The sequence below is a fragment of the Eriocheir sinensis genome, chromosome 70 (genome assembly GCF_024679095.1).
Source record: "Eriocheir sinensis breed Jianghai 21 chromosome 70, ASM2467909v1, whole genome shotgun sequence".
NCBI classification, from domain to species: Eukaryota; Metazoa; Arthropoda; class Malacostraca; order Decapoda; family Varunidae; genus Eriocheir; species Eriocheir sinensis.
In genome coordinates, this window is record NC_066578.1 from 5,424,741 (window position 1) to 5,442,718 (window position 17,978).

Below are 17,978 nucleotides of genomic sequence, written 5' to 3' on the forward strand. Positions count from 1 at the left end.
CTTCCTGTGTGATTCACCACGGCCTGATCACGTGTTGGACTCGTAATCGCCAGCAGGTACCCTCCCGACATAAGCAAGTGCTCTTTATTGTCGAGCTATGGGTAATGCCAGGACCTCACACACCACACCCTCCATCCCCCTTGCTCAAGGGGGGGCATGCAGTAACCACTCCTAGTCAACAGAAAGAATCCGGTCTGAGCGGGCTCGAACTCCCGCCCCGTCAGGTTGTGAAGCCTGGCAGCGCAGCGCTCTAACCAGTTGCGCCAGTCTCTCATCAGAAGAAATTTTGGGGCTGTTAATTAAGACGGTAACGAGGAGGGGCGGGGAAGGCAGGTAGGGGGAGAGTGAGGTGGCTAAGGACGATGAATTGGTAAAAATTTGAAAAGATTAGGGAAACAGAGAGCCCAGCTCAGGTGTACGTAAAAGTGACAACGGCTGTGACCTGTAGCCTTGTCAAAACTTAAGTATAGCGTGACACATAAACCTTAAAAACGTGCAATACTACGGCTCTTGATTCTCATTTTATTCTACTCATGAAACGTCTCTTTTACTTACAGGCACCATACCCATGAAATCGCGGTAGTCAGTGTGATCAGGGCTGGCAGTTGTAGTTGTTGGATGAGGGACTTGATGGTGGCGTATCCAGGGATTACTTGTAGCCGAAAGCAGTTTAGGAGCAGCAGTATGGTTAGGTAGTACTAGGAAAACATGGTGCTCAGTCTTACACCCACACACGCGGCTGACTGAAGTGGTGTCCCAGGGCAGCAGCAGGGGCAGCAGAAGGAGAGCCGGCAGAGACCAGCGCATCGTGGCGGCTTTAGAGCTTCTTGTAGGACGCTGTGTTGGCAGCGGCGAAGACGAAAAACACTGATTCACCCCAGTGGTTCCGGTGTCTTTATATAAGTACTTAGGGGTGGGGGGTGCGACTGGAGGCTTAAAGAACAGGAAGCAGGTGTTTCAGCTAGGCTTACATAAAGGACGAGAAAAGAAAGAGAGAGAGAGTTGTCAAACGGAAAACACTGATACGAAGGATAGTGTACACAGGATGCTTGACCTACTGATACTGCTACCAGTACCACTACTACTACTACTACTACTACTACTACTATAGGCGCTTTATTTAAATGTACTACCGCATCGAGTTGTGTTGGTATCATGATCCTCTATAAGTCTGTGGGGTAACTAAGTGAAGCATCTAAGTGTGAAGAAGTACCAAGGAGCACCTAAAAAGCGATGCAAAGCAGAACAGGTCACAAGAAGAACTGATTGTTGATATCCTATAGTAAGACTCAAATGCGGCTGTGTCGGTGAAATGTGAGGAACAAGCGGGAGTACAGCGTGGCCACGTTTTTATCCCCACCGTGGGGGTAATGTTGACATACAGCCCTTTCCCTAATGTATTTGCTAAAGGCGGATGAGAACACACTCCCACCCTCCTCCCCAAAAAGAAAGTTAATTGTGTGATAAATAGGTGTCCGGAACTGCAACGCATCGTGTTAATACCTTCTTCTCATACGTAGACAAGACAAATCCTTATAGTGTTCACTTGCATGGGTCTAGTATATTCTCATTTTAATTAACGAGTCATAATAATTTGTTTTGATTGTTTTACGTCTCTAAAAACTCTTGCAATCATGATTAGGATCAGTTCTCTAAGTGTTCATATTCCTTTCAAGCCGTCCCTTCGTATCGAGGATCTTGTGTGCTGAAAACATTACAGAACACAATTTTCTTACCATTCTTGACTTACTGGAAAAACAAGCAAACTCCGTGTATTAGAAAGGATCTAATTTATTTTGGTGCCAGGAGCATATTGTAATAGGATTTTGTATGGAAAAGTCGTTAACAGGAATTGGGAAGCTGCAAATGCGGATGATCCAAGATGATCAGACTCCACGATAAGATTTACTGGCGGGGCAGGGCGATGAAGACGCCATGGTTGTAGACCTTGATCATGGTCTCCTTGAAGTTAGGCACCTCGTAGAAGGTCTGCTTGTCAGGGATGCGACGGTCCAGCGGGTAGCCGAAGGGCCTCTTGTCGGGCTGGACGCCGTGCACGCCATAGTGGTGGTACTTCTTCATGGTGATGATGCTCTCATCGTTGACGTCCTCAGCAGCGTCAGTGACGGCCACCAACAGCCTGAACTGCACGCCCTCCTCGTTACCCTTGGGCAGCAGCAGCCTCTCGGGGATGCCGGTGGCGCTCTGGTACTTCTGGAGGTTCTCCTGAGCCATGGTCTTCTCGACGAGAGTTTTGAAGGTGGGGACATCTGGCACGGTGATGGAGGCCTCTGAGCTCTTGCGGACGATGTCGTTGCTGCCCGGAGTCACTGTGAAGGAAGAATAAATAACAATGTTAGTTACTGGACGAAATGAAGAGTTACATGGAATAGTTTTTGCTAGTCTTTTGTAAGTAACAAATATAAACTAACTAGTAATTTGGAATAGGTCATACTATTGGGTAAAACTTACGAGTCTTGACGAAGAGGTCCATCTCAATGGCGAGCCAGCGGCCCTCGTCGAAGGGGATGAGAACACCGTTGCCGTCGCGGTAGGGCATGGCGAGGATGCGAATGACAGCCTTCTTGGGAGCGCCGTTGTTGTTCTGCACCTTGATCTGGTAGGAGAACTCCTTGTGGTTGAGACGAGGTGTGGAGGCGTAGATGTCGAAGAACTCGGTTTCAGTGTTGTTGTCATTGAAAGCGTTGACCAAGTCCCACTTGTACTCCTCAAAGTAGGTTTCGAGGGTGCCCTGGATCTGGACGTCGGTGACGGCAATTCCGGTGAACTCGAGCTGTTCCTTGGTGTAAGGAGGAAGAGAGTCAATGTGCTTCCTGAAGATGTTGTCGATGCGCTTTTGCAGCCTCCAGGCGGCGGGGTCGCGGGGGTACAGCTCCATGTGGGCGACCACGCCAGGGGGCAGGTCGTACTTGTCCTTGGGGTCAACCTGACGATCGAGCATGGTGTAGGCCATGGTGGTGAGGTTGCCGTAGTACTTGCGGTTGGGGCTGTAGTAAGACGACTGGATGATGTCACCCAGGATTTCGATGCCGTTGTCATTTTCGATGTTGATTTTGTTTCCCTGCTCGTTCTCCACATAACCGTGAGCAATGGCGTCGTAGATACGGTCCTCCATGTGGACAAGCTCGTGGATTTTGCCGACCCTGTCGACGTCCTGCAGCTTGATGTCGTCGTTGCGGATGGGGAAGGGAGCGCCGAACTTGTAGGTGGTCTGGGGAGCAAAGCCCTCGTGCAGGGGCTCGTCCAGTTTCAGCTCCTCGAGGAGGGGCATGTAGTTGGAGATGCGCTCGGCGTCGTAGCGGTTGAGGAGCTGGTGGTAGGCGTAGAAGAAGTTCTCTCCCTTCCTGTCAATGCGGTAGCCGTAGGTGTCCTTCCACCAGAATGGGTTTTCCAGGTGGATCATGAAGTGGTGAGTTCCAATTCCGAGGTCCTCACGGTAGTAGGCGACTCTCTGTTCCATGTCGTTGGGATTACCAGTGAAGTTGTTCTGGAAGACCATGTTCTTCAGCTTCATCTCGTGGGCCTCGTAGGCTTGGTCGATGACCTGGGCCTTGGTGAAGTAGTGGGGCTTGACTTCGTAGACGGCTGGCAGCACGACGTTCTGTGTGAAAGGGGAGTGTTTGATGGCATGGTAGGCGGCGTAGAGGAACTCCTCCTCGTTGACTCGCTCCCTGAAGTAGGCGGCGTTGCTGGAGAAGCAGTTCCAGTCCTTGCACTGCATGAACACCTCGAACAGCATGATTGCCTCCTCCAGGTGGCGTTTGTTGGTGGCGGCAGCCCAGTGCTTCTTCTCCAGCAGACGTTCGTGTGTGAACTCGTACATGAGCTTCCGGACGGCGACGCCTCCGTCCTTGTACATGGAGGTATCCTCCACTGGGTTGAAGGTCATGGCCTTCTCAAGCATGTTGTTGTCGCGGATTGGCTCGAAGATCTTGTAGAAGGCGTAGGTCATGTCATATTGCTTCTGTTGTGTGGAAACGCCTGAAATAAATAGTAATAATTTACCGTCAATAACGTTTGTTGTATTTTTGTTATTATATGTATATTTAAAAGCTGTGTTCATGCATGATCGATGTCATGAGTGACTTTATTGTTTAGTTATAATGACTGAGTACAGCAGAATATGAACTCACCGTCCGGCTCATCCGACATATAGCCGGACACGGCGGCTGCGGCGCTGAGGGCCACCAGAGAAAACACAACTAGGACCTTCATGCTGGAGCTTGTGCTGCCTGTGCTTGTCTGTTGCTGGCTTATATACCCCGCGGGTGCCGGGTGTGGTGCGTTGAGTTGGGGATGGTCCGGGAGCGTGGGGCGGTGCTTGAGTGATATCTCGCATTGAAGGTGTCCAGATAACTGTTGCTTTCTCGCTTTTTGTCGAATTTCAACTTGATATCAAGAATGAGTGATTATATAAAACATTTTGATGCGTTTTATACTTACATACGTACATTCCCACATACTCTCTCTCTCTCTCTCTCTCTCTATATATATATATATATATATATATATATATATATATATATATATATATATATATATATATACACACACACACACACACACACGCACACACTCAGACACACACACACACACACACACACACACACACACACACACACACACACACACACACACACACACACACACACACACACACACACACACACACACACACATACGTACATTCTTAAACAAACACATTTATACCTATTAACATACATACCTAAACACTTACATACACCTATGCCTATGTAATTCCATCCATCAGTGCATGCATTCATGCATGCATACACATAACAAACAAAGCAGAGAAAGTATTTAACAAGTGACCGTTATTTAAATTAAAAAAAAATGTAAGGTGTCATTGCTTGTCGTAAGTGCTTGTCATACATAAACAGGCGTCAGATCAGATCACTTGTTCAGTGCACTGCAGAGGCTAATGGCATAGTTACAGGAAGTGATGTAAGTTGTTAGTTAGATAATACAGATTCGAAATGGTATTAAAAATAATGATAGTTTATTCCGTCTAGAACGTCTTTGATGATTTCGTGTTTCCTCTGGTATTCCTTCGTTCCTTCCTTCGTTCTCATAAACACATCGGAGGGGTGGAAGTTTATCCTCTTGAGGCTGTGTGCCGAGCATTGTTAGTCATCACTAACACGTGAAAATACACATCATTTAACTTACGCCCGGTGTTCACAATAAGATTTTTGAAACACACACACACACACACACACACACACAAACAACCCCCCCCCCCCCACACACACACACACACGTACTGCAAATGCAATGGTGAACACACTCGGCTCACGTCTGAGAGCAGTGATTTGGTATTTGGTGTTAGTTGAAGGTTTCACTCCGTCTCACGGGAGCGCTTTTAAGATTTACCCCTGAAAAGGGGACAGGGCCTTTGCACAAAGGCGGCCCTGCAAAAGGGGACGAGCGATGCAATCTCGGGGCGGTTGAAGGGACGCCTCCGCCGCCGCCACAGCCACGGGTATCAGCCGGCGAGCAGCGACGGAGACCCGGGCCCAGTAGCAGCCCGTAGCAGGACACGGGCGAGCAACCGAGCAGTCAACTTAACCGCAGCGGGGAAGCCCAAAGCAAGGCTAACCAAGCAGGTCAACCTCACCGCCGCGGAAGAGCCACCCGGCCCGCTCGCCCATGGAGGGCTGGCGTGCTCTGGTCACGGGAGCGCCTTCCCGGTGCGTTTCGAGTGTGATGCGAGGTTCCAGCCGTACCCGAAGATTCGTCACCATGCGCGCTCGAAGCTCTTTCGGGGAGGGAACCATGAATCGCTTCCCCTCGTGAATACCAAGCATGCTGACGTTGGCGACTTCTAGGCATTGCAGGACGTAGGCAATGCTCGTGAAAATGTAGCTTTAGATCTTGAAGACATATTTGAATCTTTAAACAATAGTTTTGGTATATCGACCAAGATGTAGCGCCTTCCCGTTAGTGAAATAAGGCTATCAAACGGCTCTACATGGACGACTACCACTGCTGTCACGACCACGCTCCTCGTTCCTCACCTGCATCACACGATCGCTATTGCCATTATATCAGTGATGGTAACGATGACGGTAGTGATAACGAGGAGCTTCAGAAACACCATTAAGAAAAGTCAACACCACCATCTGATGTTAGTAGGTTAGAATAGTAATAATAATAATATAATGATAATAATAATAATAATAATAATAATAATAATAATAATGATAATTATAATAATAATAATAATAATAATAATAATAATAATAATAATAATAATAATAATAATAGTAATGATAATAATGAAAACAAAAATGATAATAATAACAAAAATCACATTTAAACATACGCACTGTATCAAATGTGGCTGAAATAGCATTCAGCAACAGTCGCAATTTGAGCTCTGCTTTATAATATTTGTCCCAAGAGCAACATATTTCTCATCACCAACTCAGCCGTCAGTCCCGACCCCTGCCCTTTCGACGACAAGGAACATCAGCAGTTGGCACACTCAAGACCATGTTGAAGCGTCTGAAGTGCCTCAAATGAGTCATCAGGTTCAGGAGGAACGCTTGCAGTGGTATCAGTAAAAAAATCAACAACGCCAGGCAACTACGAAAAATAAAACAAATTTGTTACTAAGGCATCCCAGTGGAAACAGTTATCGCGCGCCCCCCGACCACTCCGCCCCTAACACCCGTGGCCCGCTGGGTATATAAGACGGCTGCAGGTTAGCAGAGGCAGCACTAGCTCCAGCATGAAGGTCCTGGTTGTGTTTGCTCTCGTGGCCCTCGGCGCCGCTGCCTGGCCCGGCGTTGGGTTTATGTCGGATGCCCCAGCAGGTAAACTATAGTGCATATGTGGTGATGTTCTTGATTTAAATATTTTTCTCTTCCACATATTTACATAGCCTGAAGGAATGCACACACACACACACACACACACACACACACACACACACACACACACACACACACACACACACTAATGTGTTGATTTTTTATTGTCGCATTATTGAAAAATTGGGAATAAATGTAATAATTTCTTATACACGCAGTATAAAATCATCATAGAACGTTCTTTTAGGTAACACTTTAAATACTAGCTTAGGATTATTATAAATCCTGTAGCTACTTAAATGTATATATCAATATTTGATTCACGACAGATGACTACCAGATACAACGTGACGTGAACTACGCCTTCTACAAGATCTTCGAGCCAATCCGCGACAGCAACCTGCTGGAGAAGGCCATGACCTTCAACCCAGTGGCGGATACCTCCATGTACAAGGACGGAGGCGTCGCCGTCCGGAGGCTCATGTACGAGTTCACACACGAACGTCTGCTGGAGAAGAAGCACTGCGCTGCCGCCACCAACAAACGCCACCTGGAGGAGGCAGTCATGCTGTTCGAGGTGTTCATGCAGTGCAAGGACTGGAACTGCTTCTCCAGCAACGGCGCCTACTTCAGGGAGCGAGTCAACGAGGAGGAGTTCCTCTTCGCCACCTACCATGCCATCAAACACTCCCCTTTCACACAGCACGTCGTGCTGCCAGCCGTCTACGAAGTCAAGCCCCACTACTTCACCAAGGCCCAGGTCATCGAGCAAGCCTACGAGGCACACGAGATGAAGCTGAGGAACATGGTCTTCCAGAACAACTTCACTGGCAACCTCAACGACATGGAACAGAGAGTCGCCTACTACCGTGAGGACCTCGGCATTGGCACTCACCACTTCATGATGCACCTGGAAAACCCATTCTGGTGGAAGAACACCTACGGCTACCGCATTGACAGGAAGGGAGAGAACTTCTTCTACGCCTACCACCAGCTCCTCAACCGCTACGACGCCGAGCGCATCTCCAACTACATGCCCCTCCTCAAGGAGCTGAAACTGGACGAGCCCCTGCACGAAGGCTTTGCTCCGCAGACCACCTACAAGTTCGGCGCTCCCTTCCCCATCCGCAACGACGATATCCAGCTGCAGGACGTCGACAGGGTCGGCAAAATCCACGAGCTTGTCCACAAGGAGGACCGTATCTACGACGCCATTGCCCACGGCTATGTGGAGAGCGACCAGGGAGAAAAGATCAGTATCGAAAATGACAACGGCATCGCAATCCTGGGTGACATCATCCAGTCGTCTTACTACAGCCCCAACCGCAAGTACTACGGCAACCTCACCACCCTGGCCTACACCATGCTCGACCGTCAGGTTGACCCCAAGGACAAGTACGACCTGCCCCCTGGCGTGGTCGGCCACATGGAGCTATACCCCCGCGACCCCGCCGCCTGGAGGCTGCACAAGCGCATCGACAACATCTTCAGGAAGCACATTGACTCTCTTCCTCCTTACACCAAGGAACAGCTCGAGTTCACCGGAATTGCCGTCACCGACGTCCAGATCCAGGGCACCCTCGAAACCTACTTTGAGGAGTACAAGTGGGACTTGGTCAATGCTTTCAATGACAACAACACTGAAACCGAGTTCTTCGACATATATGCCTCCACACCTCGTCTCAACCACAAGGAGTTCTCCTACCAGATCAAGGTGCAGAACAACAACGGCGCTCCCAAGAAGGCTGTCATTCGCATCCTCGCCATGCCCTACCGCGACGGCAACGGTGCTCTCATCCCCTTCGACGAGGGCCGCTGGCTCGCCATCGAGATGGACCTCTTCGTCAAGACTCGTAAGTTTTAGTCAGTGATATGAAGTATTTGCAAATTAATTAGTTGATCGTTTCTGCTTGAAGAAGGCAATCTAAAACTTTGCTATCCAATCTTCATCTCGAAGTGTAACTAACATTGTTATTTGTTCTTGTTTCATAGTGACTCCGGGCAGCAACGACATCGTCCGCAAGAGCTCAGAGGCTTCCATCACCGTGCCTGATCCCCTCACCTTCAAGACTCTCGTCGAGAAGACCGAGGCTCGCGAGAACCTCGAGATGTACGAGAGCGCCACCGGCATCCCCGAGAGGCTGCTGCTGCCCAAGGGTAACGAGGAGGGCGTGCAGTTCAGGCTGTGGGTGGCCGTCACTGACGCTGCTGAGGACGTCAACGATGAGAGCATCATCACCATGAAGAAGTACCACCACTATGGCGTGCACGGCGTCCAGCCCGACAAGAGGCCCTTCGGCTACCCGCTGGACCGTCGCATCCCTGACAAGCAGACCTTCTACGAGGTGCCCAACTTCAAGGAGACCATGGTCAAGGTCTACAACCACAACGTCTACATCTCCCTGCCCCGCCAGTAAATCTCTTGGAGACTGGTGGATTCTTCTGTGATCCTTGATGCCGTAAGAAGGCGGATATGTATACCATCTCATTCAACATCTCATCTTAACTTGCAGTAAATTCGTAACATCTTTTCAATATATACTGCTTTTGTCAAAGATGTTTTCAGGCATCTTTGGTCTTCCATTTTCAGGATGTATTTCTGCCGATTCTTCGGTGGTGTGCGTTGTGTACTATTCTGTATTTCCATATTTGTTTTTTCAGTGATTTCGCCCTCTTTCCAATGCTCACCCTATACATTCTATGACATCAAAAAGAGAAAGAGATGGATTACAAGAGGATTAATAAAGAAATATCGAAATGTTTTCTTTCAATTCTAAACAGCCTATGTTTATGCGTACTATGTGCCCTAATCCGTTGACTATATCATTCAACCTCAGTATGAGTCGTTGTCTTTGCCCATATGGATGTTGCTGCAGGAAGAAAAACCTTTTTATTATTGTTATTGGAAGGACTTTTTCATGAAATGTCAACGAAAGGTTCAAGTGTCCCGCCTTGCCCTGTCGCGAGTAATATCTTGAATGGTGCACCATCTAGATGGGCATCAATGACAATAATGCCATATCATTCAAGTAGGGTTTAGAAAAAATGAGAGTTGTGCAGAAAATTGTTTTAACCACTGAAACACAAACGCCCACGCACACGCACACACGCACGCCCAGATCTGACCGAGGCCAGACGTGGTCCACGGGGCTCCGAAAGGAGCAGCCAGGGGCCAGCCTGCTGGCCCCCCCTCTCCCCCTTCCCCTACTACCCCCTCTCCCATTTCATCAAAATACCAACTCCGTAAGATACTTTTATGCCATCAAGCTTTATCGCGGTGACAGACAGTGAGTGCAGTGCGTTTGTGGTGCCGTTAAGACACTGAAGAGGTAATGGCCAGTGTGACGCCGCCGCGGCCATACCATCCGGCCGACTCCCCAGGTCCTCCCAGGTACACCAGCCCGACCATCATCCGGCTGGGTTAAGTCGGTTCAGGTGCAGTGCAGTGTTGAGGCCCGTCACTCAGGTGGAGTCATGGGTGAGGCAATCAGCACTCCCCTCAACATAAAAGGCAGTGCAGACCAGGTGCATGACGACAGACGTTCCCACGCCTACTCTCTCGCTTGTCATCCTCTTCCCTTCTTGTCTCGCCGGCTGGATGCAGATTAGAAGATCTACGCTAAGCCCATAAACTGAGTGACGGTCGAAACCGCCTCTACCTGCACCCCGCCCCCCATCAGCCGCGACCTGACCCTTTCTGACTGGGGGTTGACCTGGGGCTTAACAACTGACCCACCACCAGGAAGACCACCGCACAAACGCACTGCATTCCACCACCGCACCCCCCCCCCCCCCCCCCGCCCTAAACATTTTCATCACAACTTTCCCAGTGTTTACCACAGACCTCCGATACCTCTTTCATATTGTACTTTTATCCTTTTTATTTTACTTCAATATTGTATTTGTAACATGTATATTTTCAGCTTAACAGCTGCTACCTCTTAATAAACCGATTATTATTATTATTATTATTATTATTATTATTATTATTATTATTATTATTATTATTATTATTATTATTATCACACACACACACACACACACACACACACACACACACACACACACACACACACACACACACATTTGATTACGTAAAAGTTACGTCTACATTTACATTCATCGACAAAGTTCACGTATATTCGCTCTGTTTATACCACGTTAATCTTGACTGGGTTAGTTGCAGACAAAGGTTCTCCCCCTCCGTGGATTGACCCTGGACCTTTGTGGAATGGCTATGGGCCTCACCCATGGGGAGGATGCAGATGTACCTAATCAATAACAAGATCTCAGGAGGTGGTTGTCCACAGACCGGTTACATCAGCAGACGCTGCCGGTGCCATTCTGTTGACGAGTGCCTGACGTGTCACCTACTGGGGTTGGCTATAACCTTGTCTTAGTAAAATATACACAGAAAATATAATTGACAACGGAATCTACCGATGAATGTTAAGGCAATTTTGTATAACCACCAAACGCCTTCACTGACGCCTGGCGACGCTGTTGTCCGAATAGGAAAAGGTCACCGTGCTCGCCGCTTCGGTAACTATCGACCGTTTTTATGCTACCTGGGAAAGACACCAAAAAGGCCAGTTGACATGTTCATTATTGTCTATGGCCGTCTCACGAAGGAGCATTACTCGGCCCAATCGAAGGACGACTCGGTGTACCTTTTTTACAAAACTCTAGAATTATTTCCGATCATGAAGATTCATATTTCTCCATTAATACTGGAGAACCTTATCACCAGGGAGGTGAAGCCCTACTTGAACCCTTGCGACCTTCTTATCTCAGCACTCGTTTCATGACAGACTGCAGGGAGAATGCTGTCATGGCCTGCGGTATATCCCATGTATTTCTCGGAATAAAGAACACTTCAATATTTTCCATACGATCTAGCTGTTTATTAGTATTTCACAAGTGCTTTTCTTAGGACACCCATTCATCGTAGTGATACTGCCGTGTTATGAAAACCATGCCGTTCATTATATTATTGTGTTGTCCCTTCATCAGGCTGATAATAAAGACTGGCCTCGCTCTCTCCTGGACTGAGGATCAAATTATTTGCACGTTTCAATGAAGGAAGGGGTGAGGGGGGGGGGGTGCAGTGTTCACGCAGGGACGCGGTGTTATCAAAGATGTGAAGCGATATCTTATCTTTATCTTATTTCATCTCATTGATGTCACTAAGTAGGGTTGTTGCTAGTTATGTTATCTTCCAGTGATACTATATGTTTGTTGAACTTGCCAACTAAATTTCTCCATTTTAAAGGGTTTTTATATTTATCATTTTTATGTTTTTGTTAGTCACTCTTAATTATATAACTGTCATTTGTACTGTCAGTATTTCTGAGAAGTATTCGGCACCAAACGACAGCAGTTGTGGCGCCACGACCTCACGCCCCTAATGAATCTGCCAGCCCCTCCCCGCCCGCACCACAGGCCTCCCGAGCAGCGAAATGGATGGACAGAGCGAAGTAAAACTGAACCCTTTGATGAAGTGCTGTCATGTGGCGTTGTAACTTACTTCAGTTTGTTGATTAATTGTTGCACTGACTGACGAGTTGGCTGATTGACTGATTGACTGGCCGATGGATTGATTAACTGATTGATTGATTGAGTGATTGATGTATTGATGAATTGATTGATAAAGTGACTGATGAATTGATGAATTGATTGATAAAGTGACTGATGAATTGATGAATTGATTGATAAAGTGACTGATGAATTGATGAATTGATTGATAAAGTGACTGATGAATTGATGAATTGATTGATAAAGTGACTGATGAATTGATGAATTGATTGATAAAGTGACTGATGAATTGATTAATTGATTGATAAAGTGACTGATGAATTGATCGTCATCATGAAGAGGCCGCCCTTTTCCCCCTCCACGGCACCACCTGCTCTCCACCGCCACCTCCATCACCCCCAAGCGCCGTCACCCGCCCCCCCCCACAACCTTCCCGTGAAACGTCAGTCCTTCTTCACATCCCGTCTTTCGTACTTGTTTCATGTACCCCTCCCCACACACACACACACACGCGCGTGCCCGCGCGGACCTCCGTAATGCAGGGCAAGGCACTAGGCAAGTGGTCAGCGCGCAGATGTTGTGATCCTTGGACACGGGTTCAAGTCCCACCACAAGATGCTATAATTTTTTCTCCATAGCCGATTAGTGGAAGATTGATTACCCTCATGCTGTCCAGGTCATCAATGAACCCTTAGTTCAGCGACCTCGGTGAAGCGGAGCACCGGGGTGCAGCTTGGTCAAAGCAAGTCTTACATAACATGGCAGCCACTTTAAATAAAACTCGCCTATTTTTTTTTTTTTTTTTTTTTTACAGCAAAGGAGACAGTTCAAGGGCACACAAAAAGCAAACATTAATAAAAAAAAAAGCCCGCTACTCACTGCTCCTAAAAAGAATCCAAAGAGGTGGCCGAAAGATAGGTCAGTTTCGGGAGGAGAGGTGTCCTGATACCCTCCTCTTGAAAGAGTTTAAGTCGTAGGCAGGAGGAAATACAGATGAAGGAAGATTGTTCCAGAGTTTACCAGCGTGAGGGATGAAAGAGTGAAGATGCTGGTTAACTCTTGCATAAGGGGTTTGGACAGTATAGGGATGAGCATGAGTAGAAAGTCGAGTGCAGCGGCCATGAGGGGGAGGCATGCAGTTAGCAAGTTCAGAAGAGCAGTCAGCGTGGAAATATCGATAGAAGATAGAAAGAGAGGCAACATTGCGGCGGAATTTAAGAGGTAGAAGACTATCAGTATGAGGAGGAGAGCTGATGAGACGAAGAGCCTTAGCCTCCACTCTGTCCAGAAGAGCTGTGTGAGTGGAGCCCCCCCACACATGAGATGCATACTCCATACGAGGGCGGACAAGGCCCTGTATGGACAGCAACTGTGCAGGGGAGAAGAACTGGCGGAGACGGTACAAAACGCCCAGCCTCGAGGAAGCTGATTTAGTAAGAGATGAGATATGAAGTTTCCAGTTGAGATTTTGAGTTAAGGATAGACCGAGAATGTTTAGTGTTGAGGAAGGTGATAGCTGGGTGTTGTCAAAGAATAGGGATAGTTGTTTGGAAGATTGTGTCGAGTGGATAGGTGGAGACACTGTGTTGTTGAGGCGTTGAAGGACACCAGGTTCTTCTTGCCCCAATCGGAAATAATAGTAAGGTCTGAGGCTAAGCGTTCTGCAGTCTCCAGCCTTGAGTCGTTAAGTTCCTGAAGGGGGGGTCTTCTATTCAAAGAAGTTGAATAATGCAGAGTGGAATCATCGGCGTAGGAATGGATAGGACAGTTCGTTTTGGAAAGAAGATCATCAATGAACAACAGAAAAAGAGTGGGAGATAGGACAGAACCCTGTGGGACACCACTGTTAATAGATTTAGGAGAAGAACAGTGACCGTCTACCACGGCAGAAATAGAACGGTCAGAAAGGAAACTGGAGATAAAGGTACAGAGAGAAGGATAGAAACCGTAGGAGGGTAGTTTTGAAAGCAAAGATTTGTGCCAGACCCTATCAAAAGCTTTTGATATGTCCAGCGCAATAGCAAAAGTTTCACCGAAACGGCTAAGAGAGGATGACCAAGAGTCAGTTAAGAAGGCTAGGAGATCATCCACCACTAATAGGCGGGGATCATCCACCAGACCCCTCAGGAGAGTCTTCCGTCGCTATAGGCAACACATACAAAAGTGGTTAACACGCTCGCTTTACAACCGAAAGGTCCCGGGATCAATTCCTGGACTGAGACGAGATGGATGGGCAGTCTCCTTATTAAATCTGTGCCCCCTGTCCACCCAGAAGTGAATCCATCACCTGAACTCCAAGCTCATTCGGGGAGGGTTCTCTCTGGAGATCACGAGTCCAGCGCGTGATCATATCATATCAGAGAGAGAGAGAGAGAGAGAGAGAGAGAGAGAGAGAGTTGTAGTGTTGGCATACAACCCTTTCCCTAATGTATTTGCTAAAGGCGGATGAGAACACATTCCCACCCTCCTCCCCAAAAAGGAAAGTTGGTTGTGTGATAAATAGGTGTCCGGAACTGCAACGCATCGTGTTAATACCTTCTTCTCATACGTAGACAAGACAAATCCTTATAGTGTTCACTTGCACGGGTCTAGTATATTCTCATTTTAATTAACGAGTCATAATAATTTGTTTTGATTGTTTTACGTCTCTAAAAACTCTTGCAATCATGATTAGGATCAGTTCTCTAAGTGTTCATATTCCTTTCAGGCCGTCCCTTCGTATCGAGGATCTTGTGTGCTGAAAACATTACAGAACACAATTTTCTTACCATTCTTGACTTACTGGAAAAACAAGCAAACTCAGTGTATTAGAAAGGATCTAATTTATTTTGGTGCCAGGAGCATATTGTAATAGGATTTTGTATGGAAAAGTCGTTAACAGGAATTGGGAAGTTGCAGAATGCGGGTGATCCAAGATGATCAGACTCCACGATAAGATTTATTGGCGGGGCAGGGCGATGAAGACGCCACGGTTGTAGACCTTGATCATGGTCTCCTTGAAGTTGGGCACCTCGTAGAAGGTCTGCTTGTCAGGGATGCGACGGTCCAGCGGGTAGCCGAAGGGCCTCTTGTCGGGCTGGACGCCGTGCACGCCATAGTGGTGGTACTTCTTCATGGTGATGATGCTCTCATCGTTGACGTCCTCAGCAGCGTCAGTGACGGCCACCAACAGCCTGAACTGCACGCCCTCCTCGTTACCCTTGGGCAGCAGCATCCTGTTGGGGATGCCGGTGGCGCTCTGGTACTTCTCGAGGTTCTCCTGAGCGTTGGTCTTCTCAACGAGAGTTTTGAAGGTGGGGACATCTGGCACGGTGATGGAGGCCTCTGAGCTCTTGCGGACGATGTCGTTGTTGCCCGGAGTCACTGTGAAGGAAGAATACATAACAATGTTAGTTACTGGACGAAAAGAAGAGTTACATGGAATAGTTTTTGCTAGTCTTCTGTAAGTAACAAATATAAACTAACTAGTAATTTGGAATAGGTCATACTATTGGGTAAAACTTACGAGTCTTGACGAAGAGGTCCATCTCAATGGCGAGCCAGCGGCCCTCGTCGAAGGGGATGAGAACACCGTTGCCATCGCGGTAGGGCATGGCGAGGATGCGAATGACAGCCTTCTTGGGAGCGCCGTTGTTGTTCAGCACCTTGATCTGGTAGGAGAACTCCTTGTGGTTGAGACGAGGTGTGGAGGCGTAGATGTCGAAGAACTCGGTTTGAGTGTTGTTGTCATTGAGAGCGTTGACCAAGTCCCACTTGTACTCCTCAAAGTAGGTTTCGAGGGTGCCCTGGATCTGGACGTCGGTGACGGCAATTCCGGTGAACTCGAGCTGTTCCTTGGTGTAAGGAGGAAGAGAGTCAATATGCTCCCTGAAGATGTTGTCGATGCGCTTTTGCAGCCTCCATGCGGCGGGGTCGCGGGGGTACAGCTCCATGTGGGCGACCACGCCAGGGGGCAGGTCGTACTTGTCCTTGGGGTCAACCTGACGGTCGAGCATGGTGTAGGCCAGGGTGGTGAGGTTGCCGTAGTACTTGCGGTTGGGGCTGTAGTAAGACGACTGGATGATGTCACCCAGGACTGCGATGCCGTTGTCATTTTCGATGTTGATTTTGTTTCCCTTCTCGTTCTCCACATAGCCGTGGGCAATGGCGTCGTAGATGCGGTCCTCCTTGTGGACAAGCTCGTGGATTTTGCCGACCCTGTCGACGTCCTGCAGCTGGATGTCGTCGTTGCGGATGGGGAAGGGAGCGCCGAACTTGTAGGTGGTCTGGGGAGCAAAGCCCTCGTGCAGGGGCTCGTCCAGTTTCAGCTCCTTGAGGAGGGGCATGTAGTTGGAGATGCGCTCGGCGTCGTAGCGGTTGAGGAGCTGGTGGTAGGCGTAGAAGAAGTTCTCTCCCTTCCTGTCAATGCGGTAGCCGTAGGTGTCCTTCCACCAGAATGGGTTTTCCAGGTGGATCATGAAGTGGTGAGTGCCAATGCCGAGGTCCTCACGGTAGTAGGCGACTCTCTGTTCCATGTCGTTGGGAGTGCCAGTGAAGTTGTTCTGGAAGACCATGTTCCTCAGCTTCATCTCGTGGGCCTCATAGGCTTTCTCGATGACCTGGGCCTTGGCGAAGTAGTGGGGCTTGACTTCGTAGACGGCTGGCAGCACGACGTTCTGTGTGAGAGGGGAGTGTTTGATGGCATGGTAGGTGGCGTAGAGGAATTCCTCCTCGTTGACTCGCTCCCTAAAGTAGGCGGCGTTGCTGGAGAAGCAGTTCCAGTCCTTGCACTGCATGAGCACCTCGAACAGCATGATTGCCTCCTCCAGGTGGCGTTTGTTGGTGGCGGCAGCCCAGTGCTTCTTCTCCAGCAGACGTTTGTGCGTGAACTCGTCCATGAGCATCCGGACGGCGACGCCTCCGTCCTTGTACATGGAGGTATTTGACACTGGGTTGAAGGTCATGGCCTTCTCAAGCATGTTGTTGTCGCGGATTGGCTCGAAGATCTTGTAGAAGGCGTAGTTCATGTCATGTTGCTTCTGTTGTGTGGGAACGCCTGAAAGAAATAGTAGTAGTTTACTGTTTATACCTTTTGTTGTATTTTTGTTATTATATGTATATTTAAAAGCTGTGTTCATGCATGATCGATGTCATGAGTGACTTTATTGCTTAATTATAATGACTGAGTACAGCAGAATATGAACTCACCGTCCGGCTCATCCGACATATAGCCGGACACGGCGGCTGCGGCGCTGAGGGCCACCAGAGAAAACACAACTAGGACCTTCATGCTGGAGCTTGTGCTGCCTGTGCTTGTCTGTTGCTGGCTTATATACCCCGCGGGTGCCGGGTGTGGTGCGTTGAGTTGGGGATGGTCCGGGAGCGTGGGGCGGTGCTTGAGTGATATCTCGCATTGAAGGTGTCCAGATAACTGTTGCTTTCTCGCTTTTTGTCGAATTTCAACTTGATATCAAGAATGAGTGATTATATAAAACATTTTGATGCGTGCTATACTTACATACGTACATTCCAACATACTGACTTTTATATATATATATATATATATATATATATATATATATATATATATATATATATATATATATA

General features: G+C 48.1%; 2 protein-coding genes across 3 annotated transcripts; one reads left to right on the forward strand and one right to left on the reverse strand.

The window, feature by feature from the left end:
* Nucleotides 1-1,775: 1,775 nt before the first annotated feature.
* LOC126988766 (pseudohemocyanin-2-like) lies at nt 1,776-17,733 on the reverse strand. Of its 2 annotated transcripts, XM_050847165.1 has the most exons (4): nt 17,580-17,733; nt 15,898-17,427; nt 15,373-15,755; nt 1,776-1,947 (listed from the first exon to the last, which is right to left on the reverse strand). In XM_050847165.1, exons 1-4 carry the CDS (start codon nt 17,659-17,661, stop codon nt 1,906-1,908), a joined length of 2,037 nt encoding a protein of 678 aa, XP_050703122.1. In that variant the 5' UTR covers nt 17,662-17,733; the 3' UTR covers nt 1,776-1,905. The 2 variants fall into 2 exon arrangements, with proteins under 2 accessions (XP_050703122.1, XP_050703121.1); XM_050847164.1 differs by lacking the exons at nt 15,373-15,755; nt 15,898-17,427; nt 17,580-17,733 and adding exons at nt 2,473-4,002; nt 4,155-4,306 and having other exon boundaries at nt 1,776-2,330.
* LOC126988775 (pseudohemocyanin-2-like) lies at nt 6,762-9,615 on the forward strand. Its single transcript, XM_050847176.1, has 3 exons — nt 6,762-6,860; nt 7,187-8,710; nt 8,850-9,615. Exons 1-3 carry the CDS (start codon nt 6,776-6,778, stop codon nt 9,272-9,274), a joined length of 2,034 nt encoding a protein of 677 aa, XP_050703133.1. The 5' UTR covers nt 6,762-6,775; the 3' UTR covers nt 9,275-9,615.
* Nucleotides 17,734-17,978: the final 245 nt, after the last annotated feature.